Here is a 21,317-nt window from a genome sequence, read left to right as displayed (position 1 = left end):
GGGTATTTCAGGAAGCTGGGTCCGCCAAAGTGCAGCACAAAGGATACGATCAACTGGTAAATGGACTGGCCGATAATCATCTTCCACATGGTCAACGTAATGAGCGGCGCAGTCTTGGGTTCCGGCTTCCGACGCAATTGCGATTCCGTCGGCGGGTCGGTAGCGAGCGCCAGCGCGCCAAAGCTGTCCATGATGAGGTTGACCCAAAGAAGCTGGATGGCCTTGAGCACAGCCTCCTCTTCGGCACTGGCGACGGCCGAGACAAAGGTGAGAATGACAGCAGTGATGTTGACCGTGATCTGGAACTGGAGGAACTTCTTGACGGCGTCGTTGATGGCTCGGCCCCAAGCGAGGGCACCGACAATAGAAGAAAAGTTGTCGTCCATCAGAATAATGTCAGACGCCTCCTTGGCAACTTCGGTTCCCGTGATGCCCATGGAGAAACCAACGTCGGCAGCCTTGAGCGCGGGCGCGTCGTTGGTACCGTCACCAGTGACAGCGACGACGTCTCCGAGAGACTTGAGTGTCTTGACCAAGATCCTCTTATCTTCGGGGCTGGAGCGCGCCAAAACCTGCAGGTCCCTAACCACGGCGCGTCTATCTTGATCGCTGAGGCGTCGGAACTCCAGGCCCTCCATGACACGACCGCCCTCGGTAAGAATACCACAGTCGCGGGCGATAGCTTTGGCAGTCTCGATGTTGTCACCCGTCACCATCTTCACGGACACGGAGGCACTGTGGCAGTGTGCCACAGCCTTGGGGACGTTGCCTCGCACAGGATCCTGGATACCAACAACACCGATCCAGTTGAGATGCTTGAACAGGTCGTTGAACTCGACGTTGTCGGTACCCTCCTCCTTGCGAGAGTTTGGGGGAGGCCACGACTCAAAGTCGCGGTACGCCAGTGCCAGGGTTCGAAGAGACTGCTTAGCATAGTCGGAGATGGTGCGCTTGATGTCCTCGCGTTGCTGGTCCTCCATGTTGGCGCGGGCGAGCGAGGAAGTAGGGTCTGCGATGACCTTGTTGGATTGTCCCAATACGATTTCCGGCGCACCCTTGATAAAGAGGCGATACTTGTTCTCGGGCAGACGGATGACGATACCCATGCACTTCCGCTTCGAATTGAAGGGCAGTAGTTGCTGCGTAGGGAAGCTAGAGCGCTCCTCGGCAATAGGGCCGAGAGCGAAGCATTTACGTGCCCAGTCGAGGAGAGCTGTCTCCGTCTTCGTGCCGACAAATACCTGCTTTCCCTTCTCCTCGGCCTCGAACGCAGTCGTGTTCACAGCGACAGATTCCTTGAGCAGCTTGCGGTATTCGTCTGACAGGCTTGAAGAGAGCTTCGCAAGCGGAAGGCGTAGAGTCGATGGGGTTCCGTTAGATGTGCGGGCGTCGTCCTCCACCTCCTTTGCAGGCGTCGTCGGTTCGGTGGTAGCCTCCGCGTCTTGGTCGTCTCGATCGTTGAAGCGCACGCTCCCAGAGCCCAGGGACCCAGCCACTACCGTCATGACGTTCTCGGTCAAGGTGCCTGTCTTGTCGGAGCAGATGACCGTCGCATTACCCATAGTCTCGCAAGACTGCAAGTGGCGGACGAGGTTGTTCTCCTTTGTCATTCGCTTTGTCGCGTACGCAAGTGAGAGAGTCACGGCAAGAGGCAAGCCCTCGGGAACTGCAACGACAACAATGGTGATCGAGGTGATGAGAATCTGGAGGAACGTCTGGCCCTTCTCGTCGGGACTGTCGTCGTTCCCAGGGAGACGTGCGAGGAACTGGATAGTGAGGACACCGAGGAGAATCAGACCAGCAGCGCTACCAAGTTTGGCAATGTACCCTGTACCATGTTAGACGTCGGCCCAGAGCGCAGGAAGCAGGGCACTTACCAGCAAGAATGTTCAGCTTCAGCTGCAGAGGAGTCTGTCCAGGATCGTCGCGCAGAGACATCATGGTCCTACCGTGACTGGAGTTCTGGCCGACAGCAGTGACGAGAAACGTGCCAACACCATCTAGGATTCGTGCACCCGAAATGAGGAACGGGTCGAGTTTCTTGATGTTCGTGTTACCTTCGCGAATGCCCTGCATCACAGCAGCAGCGGGAACCTTCTTGATCAGGTCCGACTCGCCCGTGGCGAACGACTCGTCGCAACTGACATTATGACCATCGATGTAGACACCGTCGACCGGAATGACGTCTCCCGCTTCGAGCAGCATAACGTCACCCACGAGGACACGGTGGATAGAAAGATTGGTCGGCTTTCCGGAGCGAATGACCTTGACGATGCGGTCTTCCTTCTTCTTGTTCAGTTTCCGGAACTGGCGCTCCTTTTGCCAATCGTTGGCAGCACCAACGATAACGACAATCAGGATGGCGACAACGATGGCAACGCCTTCGACCCACTCGACTTTGGCGCCCTGGTGATGCTTATTGCCGAAGGTTTGGTAGAGGCCGAGCGCGAGAGAAATGACAGCAGCAACCGACAGAAGGATCAAGACCTTGTCCTGGAGAGCAATCCATGCGAGCTCCAAAAAGGACTTTGATTTCCTCTCGGGAAGAAGGTTCTCGCCAAACACCCTCTTCCGGTCGCCAAAGTTTCCATCAGAGTCGTTCCCAGCTAAGCCGTCCGGCTGACTTCCAGCTTCCTTTGCAATAGCATTAACATCCAGAGCGGCCTTCTTCGGGTTCGCTGTGTCGGTGCCTGCCGCTACAGCATCTTCGAAGGAAATGGGATCCGAGATTGTGGCCTCATCGAGACTGAGGCCAGCCGCTCTGTCGGTACGGAGACCCTTTTCAAGACCAGGAAGACCACCGAGGGCCACAAATGCTTCAAGACTCTTTGGGTTGATAATCTTGGTGAGTTGGCCTGGTGAGAAGGCGAAAGGATTATTGGCAACATTGTAGAGCTGCTCCTCGCCTGGATCCGGACTCAACGGATCGATTTTTCCATCTTTAGTGGTCCCCGTTATGTTGCTGTCCCCAGCGGCCGAGGGTTTTCGTAGAGAGTCCCCTGGATCGGATCCTGGAGTCGTAGGGGATTGTGTAGGATGGGACTTATTGGAATCCCATGACTGTGCGCGGGATGTCCTCGTAGGAACGGCTAGAGTGTTGGTGTCCTCGAAGGCCGGTGACGTAGGAGAGTGGTCCTCTACGTCTGGGAATGGTTCTGAGCAGGCGGTTAGTGGGTGCAATACTTGGGCTTGACTTGGCAAGCTCTTGACGGGTGTTAGATGTCTCGCGATGATGCCTGAATCGAGAGAATCTGGGGAAGCGTATTTCCGCGCCAAGCCGGGTCGACAGGGATTGTCGGTGCGGCAGGTGGACACTGAAAAGGCTTCCCCCATTCGCTCCTCAGAAGATTGAGGCAGTGTTGCTTGCTGACCATTGAGGCAGCTTCCACAACTCCGAGCTCCAGCCAGTGTGAGGCATTGCTGCAGCGTACGCAACGCCACCGCGACTCCTCCAAAAAGAACGTACCTTGTTCATTATTGATGGCCGAGGTGTCGACCGTGATCGCAGGCGTCTGGGGCCGCCGGTGCGAAGCTGGGCGGCTGGTCGAATTGTCCATGATGGTCTGGACCGTGGCAGGCACGGAAAAGGGTGACTTAAGTATTATGCAGACGAGTCGGGCGAAGGGGGCCAGGTCGTAAAATCGAGGGAATATGAAGCCGAGCACGAAAGGTACCTCGGGGCGGACTGGAGGATCTTGGAGAAACGTATCGTTCGTTGCCTTGGCGAAGTATGCAAGGCAGAACTCGAGGCAGAATCGAGCAGGGCCGATTCGGCTCTCTACAGCTCGAGGGCCTTTTCGGAGCCGTCGGGCGCGAATCGGGTTCGTATTGATGCTAGGAGATGATCGATGAAGTGGTACGAGTGTGGCAGTGCCGGGTGTGATGATGAATGTTGAGGGTCGTTTGCATCGCGGTCCTTTTGGGGATGTCCTTCGTTTGAAGGCAAGCCGTCTGTTGCTTTTGCGGCGGAGGCTTGTGTTGGTGATCTTGGGCGTGCCCGAGATGCTTTCGGCGCGAATGCGAAGGTCGTGAATTTTGTTTTTGTTGGCAGGAAGGAGGCGCACTTCAGTGCCGGACACCTGATTGACTGTAGGCGGAGGCAAGGATTGCGCTCGCGAAAGACCCAAGGCGAAGATGTGAGAGGTCGAGATTGAGAAGAGAAAGCTTCCAAGAGGCAGGAAAGAGCCAAATGCTATAGAGTACGTAAACTAGGTAGGTGAACGTGATTTCATCGTATGAGATCAGGGAAGGGACGGTAGCGGCCTTGTGAATGTGGCAGTGCTGCTCCGTTTCCTTGGCAATCGTGATGCTTGGCGTCATTGGTCAAGCTCGCCTCATTTTGGAGTAACCACCTTCATCATCACTGGAGCAGGGGCCTGAGGGGGCGCCATAGGCATGTGGGCTTCTGTGGGCGCCAGCAGGAGATGAGGGGGGGGACCTGGACCGCTGGCCGTTTCGTTGCCATGGTGCAGCCGTCATCGTTTCTGGTCGTCTCTGCTTCTTTTTCTTGTTTTCGTCCCTTTTTTCCACTGGCCATGTCTCTGATCCAAAATGCATCTAGCCATCTCCGACCGAGAGAAGCATGGGGCGGTCTTCGATAGAAGGGAGGGCGGTGGAAAGCAGGCACTCCTGGAACAACAACATTGACTACAAGGTAGGCGAGTGTAATGCGCAGTGGAGCCCACGGAATTCATTGCATATCACAGGCCAGCCTAGGTACCTAGGTGGCCAGGCGGATTAAGCTTACCTGCCACCGGGGGGGGGGCGAAGATGCTTGGTTCAGTGCTTGGTATCCACTGTTTGCTGGCTGCCCCCTTCCTGTGCCCTTCTCTGGCAGCTTGGGCGAGCTTGGCGACCTCTCAGGAAGCGCGTGCCAAGATTCACAGGCCCGTGGGGCACCAAGCATTAGGGGCTTTAGGTGCCGCCCCTGGCCCTCCCTGGCCCCCTCCGGAGGCATCCACTAATTACCTTCAAATTAACGCCCTTGAACGCTCCGACGTGGGACGATACCACACGAGGCCAAGCCTCTTCTTTTTTCCCTCCTTCGTCCTTTCGCCTAAGAAGCCCCAGTGACACTATCAGCTCTCAGCTCACCAGGGCTTGTGCATCCCCAGTCTGCTTCATCTCAGCTCTGTCAAGACAGTTCACAGCAAAATCAAACAGGGCGGATCTCTCGGCAGTCGCCTCTCTCTCGTCGCGGCAACGTTGTCGATGCAGATGGACAGCAGCCATCGCCAGCGTGTCACTGCAGCCAGCCACAACAAACCTGGCGACGCCCACAGGTCACAGGGAACAAGAGCCGATAACACCAAATGAGAGAGCGAAGGGCTGTCTCGCAGGAAACCCTCGATGCCCAAGGGCATCCTGCCATGACTGTGAAGCGCATCATATTCCAGCATCCTGGTCCTAGCTAATTACGCCGGCCAACGCTGGCTCAACACGTCCAGGCTAGTAGCAACCATCTTTTGTTTACCACACAATCCGACCACCTGTGAGTGTGCCATCTGGCGGTCAACTGAATGACTCCATGCCCGCCTCCCCTGTTTGCACATGCGGTGCGTGGGCGTGCACTACGACAACCCGATCACAAGCATGGTTAAATCTTGCTCTGTCAGCTGGGTTCCCAGACTTGCCAGCAAGCACAGCAGAGAACCAACCCTGCGCCCACGCCGCGATGCTTGAATCGGCCGTGGTCAAGAAAGAAGCTTTGTGGGGATGTCAGCCCCTAGAAGCCGCGATGCTTGAGTGTGCCAATCAGCGCGCTTCTGAAGCTACGGAAATGAGGTCATCACTGGTGTTGGTTGCCACACCCCTGGCCATTGCTTCCACGAGCCGGGACGATCCTCCGTCGCATGGGAGGTCGACCCCATGCGTTAATTAATTCGTGTGACGACTAAAACCAGCTTTGCTGTAGTTGCACACACCGTAGTTCTCTGAATGTTAGGATGCGCACGATCATGATGAGCCATCTATGCTTGCGATGAATGCGCTTGTGTTTCTGCACTTTACTATTGAGGCTCAGGACGTTCAGACCGCCTTCTCTAAGCATGAGGTGAACTTCAGCCCTTGACGAGCTCCATCTCGTTCATTTTCGACCAGATTTCGAGCAAGATCGAGCTCGAGTGGTGGAATTCGTTGAGGGGTTCTTCATCCAAGGCATTTCGACGACCTGTTGAAGCAATCAGCTTGATGATGCTCATTATAAATAGGTACTTGTCAATGGGGTCGGTTGACTCATAATGATTGGGGAGTGCATGTCAACGAATTACCTCTGAATGGAAAAACGTCTAAATTGTCCCCTGATCCAATCCCAGACGAAAGTAAGTAATACAAGATGGAACAAACAGCCTTCGCTGGCGGTCTGAAGTATTCGGATCGAACAACGACCTATAGCCAACGGAGAACCCTTCGATACAGGCAAGACCCTGTGATGCCGTGGATCAATACTCTACGATATCCAAGACCCCGAGTACTCCTCGCACAAGGGGTAGGCGATAGACCCCCCTTGACTGAGCAGGAGTGTAGAACGTGGAGCGGTCGTATTCGGTTGGTTCGATATCGTGTTGAAGCCGGGACACCAGGTCTGGCGAGGAAAGAAAGTACCGAACAAACGCAATGAGGGCAAGGCGGTCTTGCTGCTCTCCATCAACGACACTGCGGGCCTTGGACCATCATGTCCTCCAGCAACGGAAACAAGGTCCTGGTCTTGCTAGCTGTCCAACGCAAATGAGATGCCCTCCGTCTGTTCACAGTTGACGTCGTTGTTGACCCGCGACTCAATGAGGTGCAGGTAAGATATATTGAGCTCCACGAGACCGCGGACAATGCGCGAAAACTGACACTCCGTCGCATCGGTTCACATCCATACTGACGGAGCCCGAGCTGTAAGGAGTATTTCCTCGATCTGACCTGCGCGCCCCACACAGCTGAATGACATGAAACAGCCCTTTGCCCTGGACCGGCGTCGGTGATTTTCCTCCATCCCTGAACTATGCTCCGTCCCACATGCCGACCGCGCTCTCGCCACCGCAGTGAGCAGGTGGGATATAGGTCGCCTCGGCAATCAGGAGTGTGCCGTGACAGCAGATCTCCTGCGTGTAATACTGATACATCAAAGGGAAAGCCACGTGGTCGGCGTCTGGTGGAAGCGTATCAGCGGAGCCATGACGGCGCTTTAATCCTAATAAATAGTAATTCTGATGAAAATAATTCTGACAATAATTATTCTTCTGAAAATCCTAATTCAGAACTCAAATCAGATGATCATGATTCTCATGATGATTCTTTAGCTACTGAGTGGCTGAGTTTGACCTCACCGACAGTGATAGGGCAGAAGAGTTTTGTAGATGACATTGTTAGTGTAGGAGACGGCGGGTCATGAAGAAGATTTGAAGAAGAGTCTGGATATTGGACAAGGAACTGTAGGTCAGATGTTCCCGTGTTGCCAGGAGAGCTTCCGAAGATCCAAGCGTGAGAGTGACATTTTACACCGCCGGAAGGCTCACGAGCGAGAGGATTTTCAAAAACCACGTTGACTCCATGATTTTCAATACAAGTATGAGCCTGAAGAGCTTCAAAAATGAATACCGTGAGTTATGAGCGCGTATCTCGATTTTCTTCCTTGCAGAGACAAAGTCACTCTGTGAGAGCCCCGGGATCTTTAAGCGTATGATCCTGAGGTGCCCGCTTTTACAACTCAGTAAAGTACGTACATGAGCCTCAGAAACATATCGAACCGCAAGTAACCTCAAACCATCATAATCCCAATGCTGTCTGAACTCTGGCCTTGGTCGTAAATCTTAACTGTATATATTTACATCTCAATGAACTCGAAGGCCGTTTGGATTCGATGATTGGCTGGATGTGAGGATACGACCAGTCCCCAATAGCGGCATGCGAGCGAGCACTGACCCAACGACCACAGGATGCTCGTGCATTGAGTCAGCAATCCAATCCCCAAGTCCAGACGCTTCGATAGCGTGCAGATCGTCGTTTCGGCGCTGTCATTTCGCCCACACGACGGTCGGTTTCTGGGGTTAGTTAAGCCAGGCGTGCAACGGTCTCGAGACGTCAAACATTGACAGACAACCGACAGCTACGTAGCCAACATGTCACACAACCGGGCCAAACCTCTCCCCTCACATTGATCTGAGCGTCCTGGCACAGACCCCCTTCGCTTCTCTCTCTCTCTCTCTCTCTCTTCTTCTCTCCAGCTTATCACGACGACCCAGCATGCAAGCCATATAGCCTAGATAGAGCGCGGGCGTTACCTAGCCCCCCCCTCCCTTCACCAAACACACGCCCATCCTCCAATCCCACCTCACTAACGCGTCGCCCACACCCATCCATCCCTCGGTCTGCTCCACCGTCCACCGTCCGCCAGAGCCAAACTCAATCAAGACAACAGCTGATCGTATTCGAGGGGGCCCGCCGCCCGTCCACACCCTCTTTGACCATCGCATTCCTGCAAGCTAGGAGGAGGGTCGAGGGTCACGATGGGAGCCTACCAATCATGGCTCGGACCTGCCCTCCTGTGCCACAGGCTCTCCCCCTGTAGTGATCCCGTCTTTTCAGTCGTACAAAGCCCGGCGGGCGTCCGCGACGAAGCAGAGTGATTTCTTTCCAGAGGATGCTCTTTTGTGTCACTTTATTTCTTTTTATTTTATTTTCGTCCTTCCAAAATCTCAAGCCGAGCCTTCGAGCCGTCGACTGCATCTTGTGCGTTCGCGTGGACATCGCATGCCCGCCGAAGGAAAAGAAAAAATAAAACGCGTTCTCCCCGTCCGTCGCCGCCACCGGTCACCTGACCGAGAGAATTGCCCGCCCAGCTCCATGTCCCCTTCAGCGACGGGAGGCGTGGTGTCTTGATTCTCGGTGACGCGAATTGCCACACGGTTGGCTGGTCACCTTTCCGCCAGACGACAAACAGCTTGAGCATCGCTCCCTGCTCCTCGGTTTTATCAAAAGTCGCCCTCGGGCAGACAGCTTTGGGCAGGTTGGCCCAACTAGGCGACGAAGCTACGAAAGGTGTGTTCGCCAATCACCAACAAAAAAAGCAAGTCCCACAGATCTGGGGCGAAACGGAGCCAAGGGCCGAGAAGAAGAAGAAGAAGAAAAAAAGGCAGCAATCAGCGTATCCTACGACTCGTTCTACGACGTGGTGCCAAGCATGGCCATCTCGGCAACAACGACGTTCAGGTATGTCACTGTCACAAGCGCCGGCGCCAGCGCCACTGCCGACCCGACCTCTGATCCGGCCCCCTCCGGGGGAGAAGCGCGCGCCGATCTGGATTTCCATCTTCATCCTCTTCGGCGCCCTGACGGGCCTCATTCTGCTGTTTTTCTGCATGTGCGTACTCTGGGAGAGATTTCTTTTACTGAACCATTTTTTTTCTTCACGCCCACAGGAAATCGTGGGGCTTACGGTTTCGCAGCTGTTGGGTCGCGCGCCGGGTCATGATCCCTGGCTTCTCGCCAACACGACCCAACTCGCCGGATGCGGAAGCGCTCGCTCACGCTCACGCGCACGCCCCGTGGCCCCCGGCAACGGCCCCCGCCTCACCCCGGACCCCGGCACCGGCGATCCCGGCCGTGGCCTTGGAGGCCATAGCGCGCAAGGTTGCGCAGCTCGACAAGTCGGCGCCCATCACGACATACAAGGCCTGGCTCGCCGAGTATGAGGGCGAGGGCGAGGGCGAGTGTATGGGTGAGCCTGATGAGGAGAAGGACGACGATGCGGTCAAGGGCGTTGCGAGAGCCAGCTCCTATGTCGTTTGGTACGTCTTGCCCCCCCCCCTCCTGGCCTTCTTTGTCTCCCAGCCTTCATGACTTGCATCCTGCTGGTCAGCAAGATTTTTTTTTCTTCAGAACTCCCAGTGCTGACGGGGCTTTCTCCCAGTGTGGTGTGCCCTGGAAACACTCGAGGACAGCGATCTGATTCGCAACCTGCCGTGTCGCCACATTTACCACTCCGAATGCATCACGCAGTGGTTCCTCAACAAGCACGACACTTGTCCGCTGTGCAAGGTTCACTACGTGCCGCAGGACAAAGACGATGCCGCGCTCGCGAGGCCACCCGCGGCGGCTTTCAGAGGACATAGGCCTTACGACGCGATGTATCGGCTCTATACGCAAGTGCCGATATGAATCTTTTTTTAGTAATTCAGTTTCGTTTGCCAACGAGGGACACACCCGTCATGCGTCATAACGGGCATGACGGAATGAACAGGACTCGTGGTCGTCGGGAGTGTGTATATATGTGTTTGGCATTATGGCAAGAAGAGGGCTGTAGGAGCCCATCGGAGGTGGAGTCTCGGGGAGCCATTTTCACGGCCTTTGTTTCCTATCTTAACCTTACCTTCAGGACCCCCCTGTGGCCTGTTCGGCAGATGATACTACGGTGTGTGAGCGCATCTTTTGATCCAATTGATCTCATTTTACTTCATCTCGAGTCATTCGCGACCCTCTACCAAGGAATGAAGAACAAGAATTCTCTGTCGCCGCGACTCGCGCGCCCAGATGGATGGTTCCATCAAGGTCACCACACCCCTTCCCCAAAATAGGAATATCCTCGTCCTTTTTGAGTACCATGTCTACATGTAACCCCATCACCCGATCTCAGCACCCACACACAGTCCACACAGCCCAGCGACGCTTATCCCCGATCGGACATGCTGCTGGCCCCTCCCCATACGCCGAAAGCAGAGAAGCAAACACAAATGCCCCTCCCCAGCGAAGCTTATTATTACTAAACAGCGGTGCTTGACTGTTCGTACTGATGATGAATCGCCCGGACGAGCGAGCACGTCTTGGATCAATTGACGTCATCGTCCCCCGCGCCGTGACGTGCGAGGAATGGCGTGTTGCGTGAGGCCTGACGAGGCCGTATAAATCGTCTTCTTTCACAGTCTCGCTGAGGGTTGCATCAATTGGCCTGACAACCCGATCGTACAAGCAGCTTCACTATCACCACCACCTTAGGCGTCATCCTATTACACCTTTGCCCATTCGAATCCGGATTCGGCGACAAAGAAAGCAGTCCACACACCAAAAGACATCCTCGCCCACCATGCCCCACGTCCTCATCCTCGGCGGCCACGGCAAAATCGCCCAGCACCTGACGCCCCTCCTGCTGCGGGCCGCGCACACGGTCACGAGCGTCATCCGCGCCGACGACCAGGCGCCGACCATCCGCGGCCTCGCCCCCGCCGACAGCAGGGGCACCCTCAACGTGCTGATCCGGTCCCTGGAGGATGTCACGTCCCAGGACCGCGCCCAGGCCATCCTGTCCGAGGTGAAGCCCGACGCGGTCGTCTTCAGCGCCGGCGCCGGCGGCAAGGGCGTCGCCGACCGAGTACGTTTTCTGCCTCTCTTCCCTTTTTCTCTCTCGCCTTTTGGAATAGATCAACCCCGAAAGGAAAAAAAAAGAAAGAAAAAAGGAAAAAAGACAAAGTCAGGCAACGCTAACGAGACAGACCCGTATCATCGACCGTGACGCAGCCACGCACTTCCTGCGCGCCGCCGCCGCAACGCCCTCGATTACAAAATTCATCCTCATCTCGTACCTCGCCTCGCGCCGCGCGGGAGCCCGCGTGGTGGGACGCCGCGGCCTGGGCCGACGCCCAAAAGGTCAACACGACGCTGGCCGCCTACTACGACGCCAAGGTCGCTGCCGACGAGGTCCTCTACGAGGCCGGCAGCGCGCGCCAAGACTTCGCCGCCGTCAGCCTGCGGCCCGGCACGCTGACCGAGGGGGACGTCGGCGGCATCGAGTTTGGGCGGACGGGCGGTGCCAAGGGCGAGGTCTCGCGCAGGACGGTCGCCGAGGTGACGGCGCGCCTCGTGGACGCCGAGGGCCTCAAGACGTCGTGGATCGACCTGCTTGATGGCCAGGACAACATTGACGAGGCCGTGAAGCGCGTTGTCAAGGAGGGGGTGGATGTTGCTGAGGGTGAGCCTGTGTACGACAAGGTGCGCAAGGCCTGAGTGGGCGTCGCGGTGACCACCAGAAATTCACGATGTATGATAAAGACACAAAACATGGACATTTAACGTTTTTATTCATTCATGTGACTATCACGCCATCAGGGCAATGTGCTTCAGCTCACCCTGCACCTGGAAACCGACCTTTGTAGGCGGGTACTCGACTTCGGCGCCCTCGTCCTTGCCGAGGTTGAACTGCTGCGCGCGAACCTGCTTCGCCTTCTCGGCGAGCGCCGGCAAGGGCGCGAGGTCGTAGTCGGACGAGAGATGGTAGAACATGGTTGAGGAGATGCGGATGAGGGGACGGTCGGGGTGTTCCTCAGTGCGGCGCTTCATGGCGGCCACGGTGGCCTCGTTGATGACGACTTCGTGGAAGCCGGCCTTGACGAGCCCGCCCGTGATGTACTCGAGCTGCTTGCCGGCCTGGACGAGCAGGTAGCTACCCTGGGGGATCTTGACGGCCATCTTCTTGCCCGTGTTGCGCGCCCAGACGTGCAGGCCGGGGTAGCGGGAGCGGCCGTGGATTGTGAGGAAGTTGAGGTCCGTGTGGAAGCCGGCGAGGATGGTGTCGGGCTGGTCAAAGCGGCGAAGGTCGGATGAGGTCGGCGCCAGCAGGTGGGGGCCGTAGCGCGCGGCGCTCGTGAAAGCATCGGCGGGCAGCTCGAGGCCGGCAGCGGCCATGGAGGCGACGCCCTCGACGGCCTGCTTCATGGTGGCGCCCCAGTGGTTCATGGTCGGCGACCAGCGGTCACGGATGTGGGGGGCTTCAAGGCACAACGTTGGAGGCGTTGAGGCCGGGGACCTGTGTGTTGACCTCAGGGAGGCGGGGCGTCGTTCATGCGCCAGAAGAAGCGGCACTTGGGGTCGGGACTGTGGGCGGAGATGTCGAGGGGACGCTCCTCGGGAGCAAGGCGGGCGATGACGTCGAGGCAGGGTTCGTCAACGGCGCACTTGGGCTTCTCCGTGTTCTCAAGCGTAACGCCAATCTGGTAGGAGAGCTCAGGGCGCTCATCCTTCTGGAGGTCCTCGCGGGGCTGGGCGAAGTAGTCCTCGAGGAGGTCGAGGAACGTCGTGTTGTCCTCTTCCGAAACGCGCGAGTCGTGGAGCACGAGAGCGCCGTAGGTGATGAGGGCATTGGCAGCCTTGAGGCATTCGGCCTTGGACTCGGGGGAGTCCTGGGGGTTGTTGAGGAAGACATCGAGGTCAATGATGGGCAGATCCATCGGGAGTTCGTCGGCGGGCATGGCTGCGATATCTTGGATGTGCGGGAGGGCTTTGGTCGGGGAGAAGCCGGTTTGTGGTCGCAAATGGTTGCCAAGGTGAGTCAACAAATTGGCACGCACTGAGAAGAGAGCAGAGGATGTAGAGAACTGTTAAACTAGGATACAGTGAGAATGGGGATGAGAAGAGAATAAATGCAGCATCGTCAAAAAGTAGTCAGTCGCCGCTGCTTACTTTGGTCCCATGTGATACGTCCGAAGGGTCCGCCAAATCTTGGTGGGGGAAGGAGCCCGGTGGGGTCTCGGTTTGGCGGGGGCAGGGGCAGGGTGCACGCGCATGCTGGATGAGGAAGCTGCCATGTTCGATGTGTGTCGCCGCTTTACCTCTGCTTCTTCCTTTGATGCCCTGCATAACTTCCGGTTGCACAACCACCCTCTGCTTACCTGCCTCACCACCTTAGGTACCTATCTGGGTACATCTTCATGACTACCTTAAATATTGACCTGAATGACAACATGAGCCAGAGGAGTACGGTAGGTATTATCTGCAGATGAGAGTTCGGCTTCTGTCATCTCTTGCACGAATCAGGCAACACGAGGTATACTGGCCAGGCATCTTCATTTATCCAATGCTGCTAGGTACATGACTGGAACACATTCTGGGAACGCCTGAATTACATATTCCATGACATGGTACAGTTCGTCAACCTCTGGAACGCTCCACCGCACCTCGAAGCACGCGGACATATGTGCACACGCCCTCCTCGCCTTCTCTAGCTCTACATGGCGCGCTTCTTTCCTCCAACGTCTGCGTTTTGAAGGAGTCGTCAGAAAGTCGCTCGAACGGGTGCCGTCCGGCAGTGTCGACATTGTAGGCAACACATCCGCCCAAAGGTTTAGGCTCATGATCGGTTCATCCTTGAGGGCTGCAAAATTCTCGGTCTCGGCTATGTGCCACGAACTTCCAATCGTCACCAAGTTCTTGAGGTACACGCACCCGCCCGGGCACTCCGGGTGCTGTTGCAGCACGTCGTGGTAGATTTCACTCGCTGAACGAGAGTTTATCATGGCGGAATCCATGGCCACGAACAAATGACCTTCTCTCGAATGCTGCATACTGGGGTGGTTGCGGTGACTGAAAATATGCCCGACAAATTTGGCAAAATGGATGAGCCCGACGCGTGATGGCGAGTCTGGTATCGCCTGGCGCGCTTCACGACAGCTGAGGACGGTGTTGGTCTGACGCCAGCTTACCATTTTCCTCGCTTGCTGCGGCGTGTTGTTGCTGCTCGACGCTGCCGTGTTAAATGCGCAGAACATGTAAGACTCTGCGCGAGCTTGCTCCCAGATCAGCCTGCGGATCTCGAGGGGAAATCGCGGGAAGAGGTGGAAAATGTCTTTGCTCGAGGCCAAGTAGTCCATCTTGTTGACGAGGAGAGAGCCCGTGTGAGTAGAAAGTTATGATCATCTTCGAGCGTGCTTCAAATTAATCAAGTACTTATATAGATAATACGTGCGATATACTTCGCTGCCTTGGCTGTTGGTCGATGCAGATAGGCTGTCCTAGGAAGTTCCTGCATAACCATGCCCACAAAGGGAACAAGGAGCACGATTTATATCCGATTGGAGACACATCACAGCTTGCTCCCTATCAATCTGGAACCTGGCCACGCAACAGATACATCTGGACATATTTTGCAAGCTAACGGTAGCCTGCATTGTTCAGTTGCGTTCAAAATTTAGGGGCTTCACCTACCCAGTCCTTACAACAAATTCCATCACCAAACCCGCGTCACCAATCTCATTGGTCTGCAGCGTCGTGTCCCCATCCCCTCTACGTAGCTCTCGCTTCAACCTTGAGAATACTGGACGTCTCCAGTCAAGCCTGCACAATTCTGCACAACGCTCCACGTCGACGTTGGTCGAAACGTCCCCTTGAAGCGGCGACATACTGAACCAGACCCACATCGCCCGCCTAGAACGGCCCTCGCCGATAACCGTGGGTTGGCCACCCCAGATTCTTATCAGGCCATCGCTCTCCGGCGGAGATCGACGGACACCGGTTCTCGACCGGTCGTCTGGCCAGACGAGAGACGTGAATGCCTGGCACCGGCGGGATAGTGTGCTGTCGGCCAAGGCGATGACCCGGGCTTTCCTGGCCAGGTTCATTCCTATTGTAACATCATGTTCCTTGGCTCTTGAATGAGTGGTAGACTCTGCCTGGCCAGGTCAGAGCGGCCCTGGCTTGACAATCAGACACGGCCAGCAGTGACGTACACATGGAGCACTACTGCCGATTCCTCCCCGTGAGCATACATCAGTCTGATACACGTATACAATCAAAACTACGTTTAGGGGTTCATCCGAGGATATGCGCCTTTAAACTTGATGAGTACTATCACGGATCGATATAGCTTGAGATGTAGCTTCAGACGAGTATCGCTCTTACATGAAGACTACCAATATGACTGATGCAGTAACTCAACATAACCCGAGGTCCAATACGCCGCCGGGGAACTTTGCTTCACTACACCATGCTCGCAAAGCCGGAACTACGGCGTGACGCTGTGCGATCCCAAGACACACAGTATCAGCCTATCGCTTCCGTAAGATCACACGGACTCAGGTACGCATCAACGTGCAGGCTTTGGACCGCGCAACTCGGGCGCAAACGGTTCTCTTCAGCATCCTGTTCGTCACAGCTTCTACCTGTGCTTCCGCACCTCGGACGCTTCCTTCCCCAGCTCCTCCAATGCCTTCTCGTACCGCTCCATCCTCTCCCCGCCGAACCCTCCGTCTTCCGCATCCTTCTCGACAATGACCAACCGTCCGACCTCTTCCGTTCTCCGGATGCCCTCCCACTTGGCCACGGCGCCCCAGAACCATCCGCTCTCGCGCGTCTCCACAAGCGTGAACGCCCGTCCCTGCCTGCCCGCACGCGCCGTGCGGCCCACGCGGTGGACGTAACCCGCGGCGCTGGCCGGGAGATCATAGTTGACGACGTTGTCGAGGGCCGGCAGATCGATGCCACGAGCCACAAGGTCGGAGGCGACGAGGGATGCGGAGGGTGCCGGCTGTAAAAGGAGGCGAGGACGCGGCGGCGGTGAGATGTCTTCTGCGTCGATGTGAGGGTGCCGATGAGGGGCGCGAGAGAGGGCGCGAGGAGGGAGAGGAGGCGGGAGAGACGGATGGCGGATTCGTTGGACTTTGTAAAGATGAGCGCCGTCTTCTTGAAGGAGGCCTTGGGCGTGTCGGAGTCTGAGTCCGAGTCCGAGTCCGATGAGGTGTCTGATGAACCGTCCGACGAGGTATCCGACTCGTCTTCTGATGAAGTGTCGTCGTCGTCTGCTGCTGCTGCTGCTGCTGCCGTCTTCGCAGGGGTTTTTTTGTTCTTCGATGCCGTGTCCGTGGGCGAGAGCAAGTGCTTGCCCTGGAGCAGGTCGAGCAGGTACAGAGGCTTGAGCCTGGTGTCGTAGACCCTAGTCGCAAACTCCTTGAGTGAGCTGGGAAGCGTGTGCTCGGCCACCTGCGTCGCGCCATCGGCCTTGCCGCCCTCGAGCACGATGAGCTGTGGCCTCCTGAGCTGCAGACTGCCGAGCAGACTGAGATCTCGGGTGAGCGTCGCACTGAGCACAACCTTGCGGACGCCTGTCAGATTCGAGTCAGGGAAGTCGCGTGCGCTGAACTTGTTGGTGCGCAGCTTAGGCATGACCACGTCCAACCAACCCTGGAAGCTTTGCGCCAGCAGCTTGTCTGCTTCATCGACTACCAGCCAGCGAACAAAGTCCAGCGTGAAGCCCGGTGTATGATTGATGTGATCGACCAGCCTTCCGGGGGTGCAGATGAGTACATCGACCTTGGAGTTGTAGTCGACGACGTGATCGGGCAAGTTGCCCATGACTGGGCCTGGACGCCTGCGGCCCACCTTCAGCATCGGCATCCTCAAGTGTAGTCCAAGCCTCGCGGTCCCTCTTCACAGCGTCTGCATATGCCTTGGGGTCGTAGCGTTCCGTCTGCTCTACCAGATTCGCCTGGTCGTTTTTCAGTTGATGGCTGCCAATTGAAATCCCGATGCGTACGCGCTTCTGATCACGGGCATCAAAAGCAGCGGCGCAGAGCTGGAAGACCTCCTGAGCCTGATTGACAAGTTCTCGGGTCGGCAGCACCACAAGCGCTCGCAACCTCGTTACCTGGCCCTGGCTGATGTCGCGAACAATCGGCAACGCATACGCCAACGTCTTTCCGGAACCGGTAGCGGCCGCGACGAGAAGATCACCCTGGCGGTGCTTGCACGAGGGCAAAAGCAATGGTATCGCGGCCGTCTGCACCGCAAAGGCGTCCTTGAAGCCTTTCGACTCGAGAATCTTGGCTGAACGGTCGTTGATGCCGATCTCGGGGAACGGAGTTCTGGTGTCGGCTGCAACGCGTATCGGTGCTGCAAGCCATGGCGGTAGGGTTTCATAGGACATCTTGGTCGTGTCGGCGGCCACAGGCTCCGGTTGCGGTAGGGGGTCCAGGCCGTGCATCTCGATATCCTCCGCTTCGTCTTCGTCGACATTCATTGCCTCAGCTCCCTCGGGCAGTGGTGCCGGGGCCTTGATCGACTTGGCCTTCTTTGCCAATACTGATGCGAACCGCGAGGGCACCTTGTCTTCTTCGTCGTCTTCGTCATCCCCATTGTCCTCTCGAGCAGGCTTCTTCTTCTTTGGCTTGTCTCGTGCCTCCCTTTCCCTCTTCTTTTTCTCCTTCTTCTCGGCTTTCTCTACATCTTCGGACTGTTTGGACTTCTTGGGTTTCGGCGCAGGGCTTTCTGCGCCGTTCGTAGAGGCATCGCCATGCTTGCGCTTTGTCGCGGGAGATAGCGCATCATGCGAGTTTATTGATGGAGACTGGGTCGCCGTCGTCTTTGCTCCTTTCGTTGGGGGTACGTAACGAGCGTAGTCTGTGGAGGGCTGGCTGGTCGAGCCATGGCTGGCGGTGCTCTGTTGAGGATGTGGTGGTGATGCAGAAGATGCTCCCTTTGACGGGACGTATCGATTGTACATCTTTCTAGGCTCTCTGATCAGTTGGTCGTTCGGAGCGGTCGGCCAAGCAAAATGTTGAGAGTGGTGTTTCGTCGTCGCTGCGTCTGGCCTCGGAGGGGCAGAAGAGACGAGCTTCCAAAAAATTTGGGCAATGATCCAGCACAGCGGCTTATCAGTGTTCTGCCGAGATCCACCGCCCACTTATCGTTCCCGCTGCAGGGGTGGTTCTTTAGCTGTCTCGATCCAATCCCTCGACCAATTGATCTTCAGCGCATTCGTGTGTCTCTTGAGGTCGAAACCAGGGACCTGCTTGACCTGACGATCATGGTCGACTGAACAACTTCAGCACCACTTTCAACCAGTCGACCACCGACAACTCTTCAAACCTGTCCGAAAAGGCTGGCCCACCGCATTCCGACATATGTCCTACGTCAGACATGCCTCAACATCCTAGGTAGCAGGACCCTCGACCGCCACGATGCCCCGCCGTCGTACGTTCAATATCGCCATGGTGTGCGACTTCTTCTTTCCGCAGCCAGGAGGAATCGAGAGTCACATCTACCAGCTTTCCTCGAAACTCATAGACCGCGGTCACAAGGTCATCGTCATCACCCACGCTTACGAAGGCCGCACCGGCGTGCGCTACCTCACGAACGGCCTTAAGGTCTACCATGTGCCTTTCCTCGTCATCTTCCGCCAGGCCACGTTCCCCACCGTCTTCTCATTCTTCCCGATCTTCCGCAATATCGTCATTCGCGAGAGGATTGAGATCGTCCACGGCCATGCCAGCTTGAGCAGCCTCTGCCACGAGGCCATCCTCCATGGCAGGACCATGGGACTGCGGACCCTCTTCACAGATCACTCACTCTTTGGGTTTGCAGATGCCACGAGCATCCTAACGAATAAACTTCTCAAGTTTACCCTCAGCGACGTCGACCATGTCATTTGCGTCAGCCATACCTGGTAAGTACATGCGTCCAAGGTTCTTGCTTGAGCTCACCTGGCTGACACCTCCCAAGCAAGGAGAACACTGTTCTGCGAGCATCCCTCGACCCGCTCATGGTCTCCGTCATCCCGAACGCCGTCGTCGCCGAGAACTTCCGCCCCCAAAAACTACCCCGCCAACCCGTCGGGCGTCGCCAACTTCGTCCACAACCCGCCGCCCGCCCAGCCCCTCGGCCCCAACGACACAATCACCATCGTCGTCATCTCCCGCCTCTTCTACAACAAGGGCACCGATCTGCTGACGGCGGCCATCCCACCCATCCTCTACAACAACCCGAACACGCGCTTCGTCATTGCCGGCTCGGGTCCCAAGGCCATCGACCTCGAGCAGATGATCGAGCAGAACGTGCTCCAGGACCGCGTCGAGATGCTCGGCCCCGTGCGCCACGAGGAGGTCCGCGACGTCATGGTCCGCGGCCACATCTACCTGCACCCGTCCCTGACCGAGGCCTTTGGCACCGTCATTGTCGAGGCCGCGTCGTGCGGCCTCTACGTCGTCTGCACCCAGGTCGGCGGCATCCCCGAGGTCCTGCCCTCGCACATGACCGTCTTTGCGCGCCCCGAGGAGGACGACCTCGTCGCCGCCACGGGCAAGGCCATCGCGGCGCTGCGCGCCAACAAGGTCCGCACCGAGCGCTTCCACGAGCAGGTCAAGAAGATGTACTCGTGGACCAACGTCGCCGAGCGCACCGAGCGCGTCTACCGCAGCCTCTACGAGGACGAGGACGACGACGTCGGCGGCGGGGAGCAGGCCGTGGACGACGACGAGTACGACGAGCACGACGGCGCCCCGTCGCCGCGCTACGGCGTCGCGCGCCCCGGCGAGAGGAGCTTCGCGCTGATTGACCGCCTCAAGCGGTACTATGGCTGCGGCATCTGGGCCGGCAAGCTGTTCTGCCTGTGCGTCATCATCGACTACCTCATCTACCTGTTTCTCGAGATGTGGTTCCCCCGCGAAGACATCGACATTTGCCGCGACTGGCCGCGGGAAGAGGATCCCCCGAAGATGACGACGAAGACGAGAGGCGGAAACACGGCAGGTGGAACAAATAGACGCCGACGGATAGACGGGCGGCTTTCTGGCATGAGACTTGTAGACGAGCATGGCGTTCCGGGTTCAGTTGGGTTACATAAGCGTCCTGCTCTCAAGAAGAGAGCATGGAAAGCAGCAGCAGCGTCACAGAGTTTTTTTCTTTTGCTTCATCCAGCACAGAATATAAGATATACTGCTGCTTTGACCGTGCCTCCGACTCGTCTCGGTATATACACATTCTCTAGACTTCTCGTACTGCGCGGCCTCTATCCGCAGCCGCCAGCAGAGAAGCTTCATCCCCGCAAGGATGCTCGCTACTCGGAATCCACGCCTCAGCCTTCCAACCCTCTTTGTCTCCACACCCACCAAGATGACTACCCCCGGGGCCATATCTCGACTCGCAGAACTGTCGTGTTTGATGCATCTAGGTTTGTCGAGGTCTAATCCAATCCGGAATGGCACGGGGCGAGAGGGAAACAAACAAAGGAGGGTGGAGTAGGCATCCATCCAGCATGCCGCAAGAAAACGCCAAACCAACTGTCGAAGTAAGAAAAAAGACGGCGTCAAGTGAGAGGGAGAGAGCCGTCTAAGGAACGCGTTTCATCGGCTCATCGTCCACGACGAGGAGATCAAGGTATCCAGGTGAAAGAACCCCTCTCTGTCTCCTTCCTATATCACCGAAAAGCAGAGAGGAGGGGCCGAAGAAGGGTCGAATAAACAGCACAACAGATGGACTGGCGTGCGGATCTTCGCAATGAGGTGGGTGGGGAAAAGGAAGAAAGTGTAGAGGGAAGGGGGTATCAGCGAAAGTCGAGCGCAGGCCAGGCTGGGGTCCGTGGCTTTATTTGATGTGGATGGTTTGACAGAAATGTTCAGTCGGGGGTTCTTCCGAACAGCAACAGGAAACAAGTCGTTCATGCCTGGCCGTTGTCGCCGTCTTTGAGGAGGAGAAGGGCGAGTCAGCTTTCTTCGTTCTGGTTCCTCTCGATTATTTCTCGGGCGGCGGATCAAGTGTCTCGAGTACAGGGGGAAAAAAAAAAGAAGCGGTGCCGT

The 21,317-nt window shown here is 56.7% G+C and overlaps 8 protein-coding genes across 8 annotated transcripts in view; 3 read left to right on the top strand and 5 right to left on the bottom strand.

Annotated features, from left to right (window-relative positions):
• VDBG_05618 (calcium-transporting ATPase) overlaps positions 1-3,557 on the bottom strand; it is a gene marked incomplete at both ends in the record, with an annotated part of 4,362 nt that extends 805 nt beyond the window's left edge. The window contains 3 exons of the mRNA XM_003004459.1: positions 48-1,828; positions 1,878-3,251; positions 3,467-3,557. Coding sequence (XP_003004505.1) covers positions 48-1,828; positions 1,878-3,251; positions 3,467-3,557 — 3,246 coding nt within the window. The remainder of the gene's footprint in view (positions 1-47; positions 1,829-1,877; positions 3,252-3,466) is intronic.
• Positions 3,558-9,169: 5,612 nt separating this feature from the next.
• Positions 9,170-10,146, top strand: VDBG_05617 (predicted protein; the record flags this gene model as incomplete). The annotated part of the gene is made up of 3 exons (XM_003004458.1): positions 9,170-9,198; positions 9,435-9,776; positions 9,930-10,146. 3 exons carry the CDS (start codon positions 9,170-9,172, stop codon positions 10,144-10,146), a joined length of 588 nt encoding a protein of 195 aa, XP_003004504.1.
• Positions 10,147-11,068: 922 nt separating this feature from the next.
• VDBG_05616 (NAD dependent epimerase/dehydratase family protein) lies at positions 11,069-11,985 on the top strand (the record flags this gene model as incomplete). Its single annotated transcript, XM_003004457.1, has 2 exons — positions 11,069-11,353; positions 11,500-11,985. The coding sequence occupies 2 exons, from the start codon at positions 11,069-11,071 to the stop codon at positions 11,983-11,985; spliced, it is 771 nt and encodes a 256-aa protein (XP_003004503.1).
• Positions 11,986-12,075: 90 nt separating this feature from the next.
• On the bottom strand, positions 12,076-12,447 carry VDBG_05615 (conserved hypothetical protein; the record flags this gene model as incomplete). The annotated part of the gene is made up of 1 exon (XM_003004456.1): positions 12,076-12,447. The coding sequence occupies one exon, from the start codon at positions 12,445-12,447 to the stop codon at positions 12,076-12,078; it is 372 nt and encodes a 123-aa protein (XP_003004502.1).
• Positions 12,448-12,797: 350 nt separating this feature from the next.
• VDBG_05614 (conserved hypothetical protein) lies at positions 12,798-13,226 on the bottom strand (the record flags this gene model as incomplete). Its single annotated transcript, XM_003004455.1, has 1 exon — positions 12,798-13,226. One exon carries the CDS (start codon positions 13,224-13,226, stop codon positions 12,798-12,800), a length of 429 nt encoding a protein of 142 aa, XP_003004501.1.
• A 594-nt stretch (positions 13,227-13,820) lies between these two features.
• Positions 13,821-14,624, bottom strand: VDBG_05613 (predicted protein; the record flags this gene model as incomplete). Its single annotated transcript, XM_003004454.1, has 1 exon — positions 13,821-14,624. The coding sequence occupies one exon, from the start codon at positions 14,622-14,624 to the stop codon at positions 13,821-13,823; it is 804 nt and encodes a 267-aa protein (XP_003004500.1).
• A 330-nt stretch (positions 14,625-14,954) lies between these two features.
• On the bottom strand, positions 14,955-18,247 carry VDBG_05612 (ATP-dependent RNA helicase dbp6; the record flags this gene model as incomplete). The annotated part of the gene is made up of 5 exons (XM_003004453.1): positions 14,955-15,399; positions 15,480-15,524; positions 15,912-16,178; positions 16,256-16,955; positions 17,128-18,247. The coding sequence occupies 5 exons, from the start codon at positions 18,245-18,247 to the stop codon at positions 14,955-14,957; spliced, it is 2,577 nt and encodes an 858-aa protein (XP_003004499.1).
• A 487-nt stretch (positions 18,248-18,734) lies between these two features.
• Positions 18,735-20,708, top strand: VDBG_05611 (phosphatidylinositol N-acetylglucosaminyltransferase GPI3 subunit; the record flags this gene model as incomplete). Its single annotated transcript, XM_003004452.1, has 2 exons — positions 18,735-19,189; positions 19,250-20,708. The coding sequence occupies 2 exons, from the start codon at positions 18,735-18,737 to the stop codon at positions 20,706-20,708; spliced, it is 1,914 nt and encodes a 637-aa protein (XP_003004498.1).
• Positions 20,709-21,317: the final 609 nt, after the last annotated feature.

This window comes from Verticillium alfalfae, genomic scaffold (assembly GCF_000150825.1).
Source record: "Verticillium alfalfae VaMs.102 supercont1.6 genomic scaffold, whole genome shotgun sequence".
NCBI classification, from domain to species: Eukaryota; Fungi; Ascomycota; class Sordariomycetes; order Glomerellales; family Plectosphaerellaceae; genus Verticillium; species Verticillium alfalfae.
The sequence above is the reverse complement of the archived record's forward strand: the minus strand, read 5'-3'. Positions and strand labels throughout refer to the sequence as shown.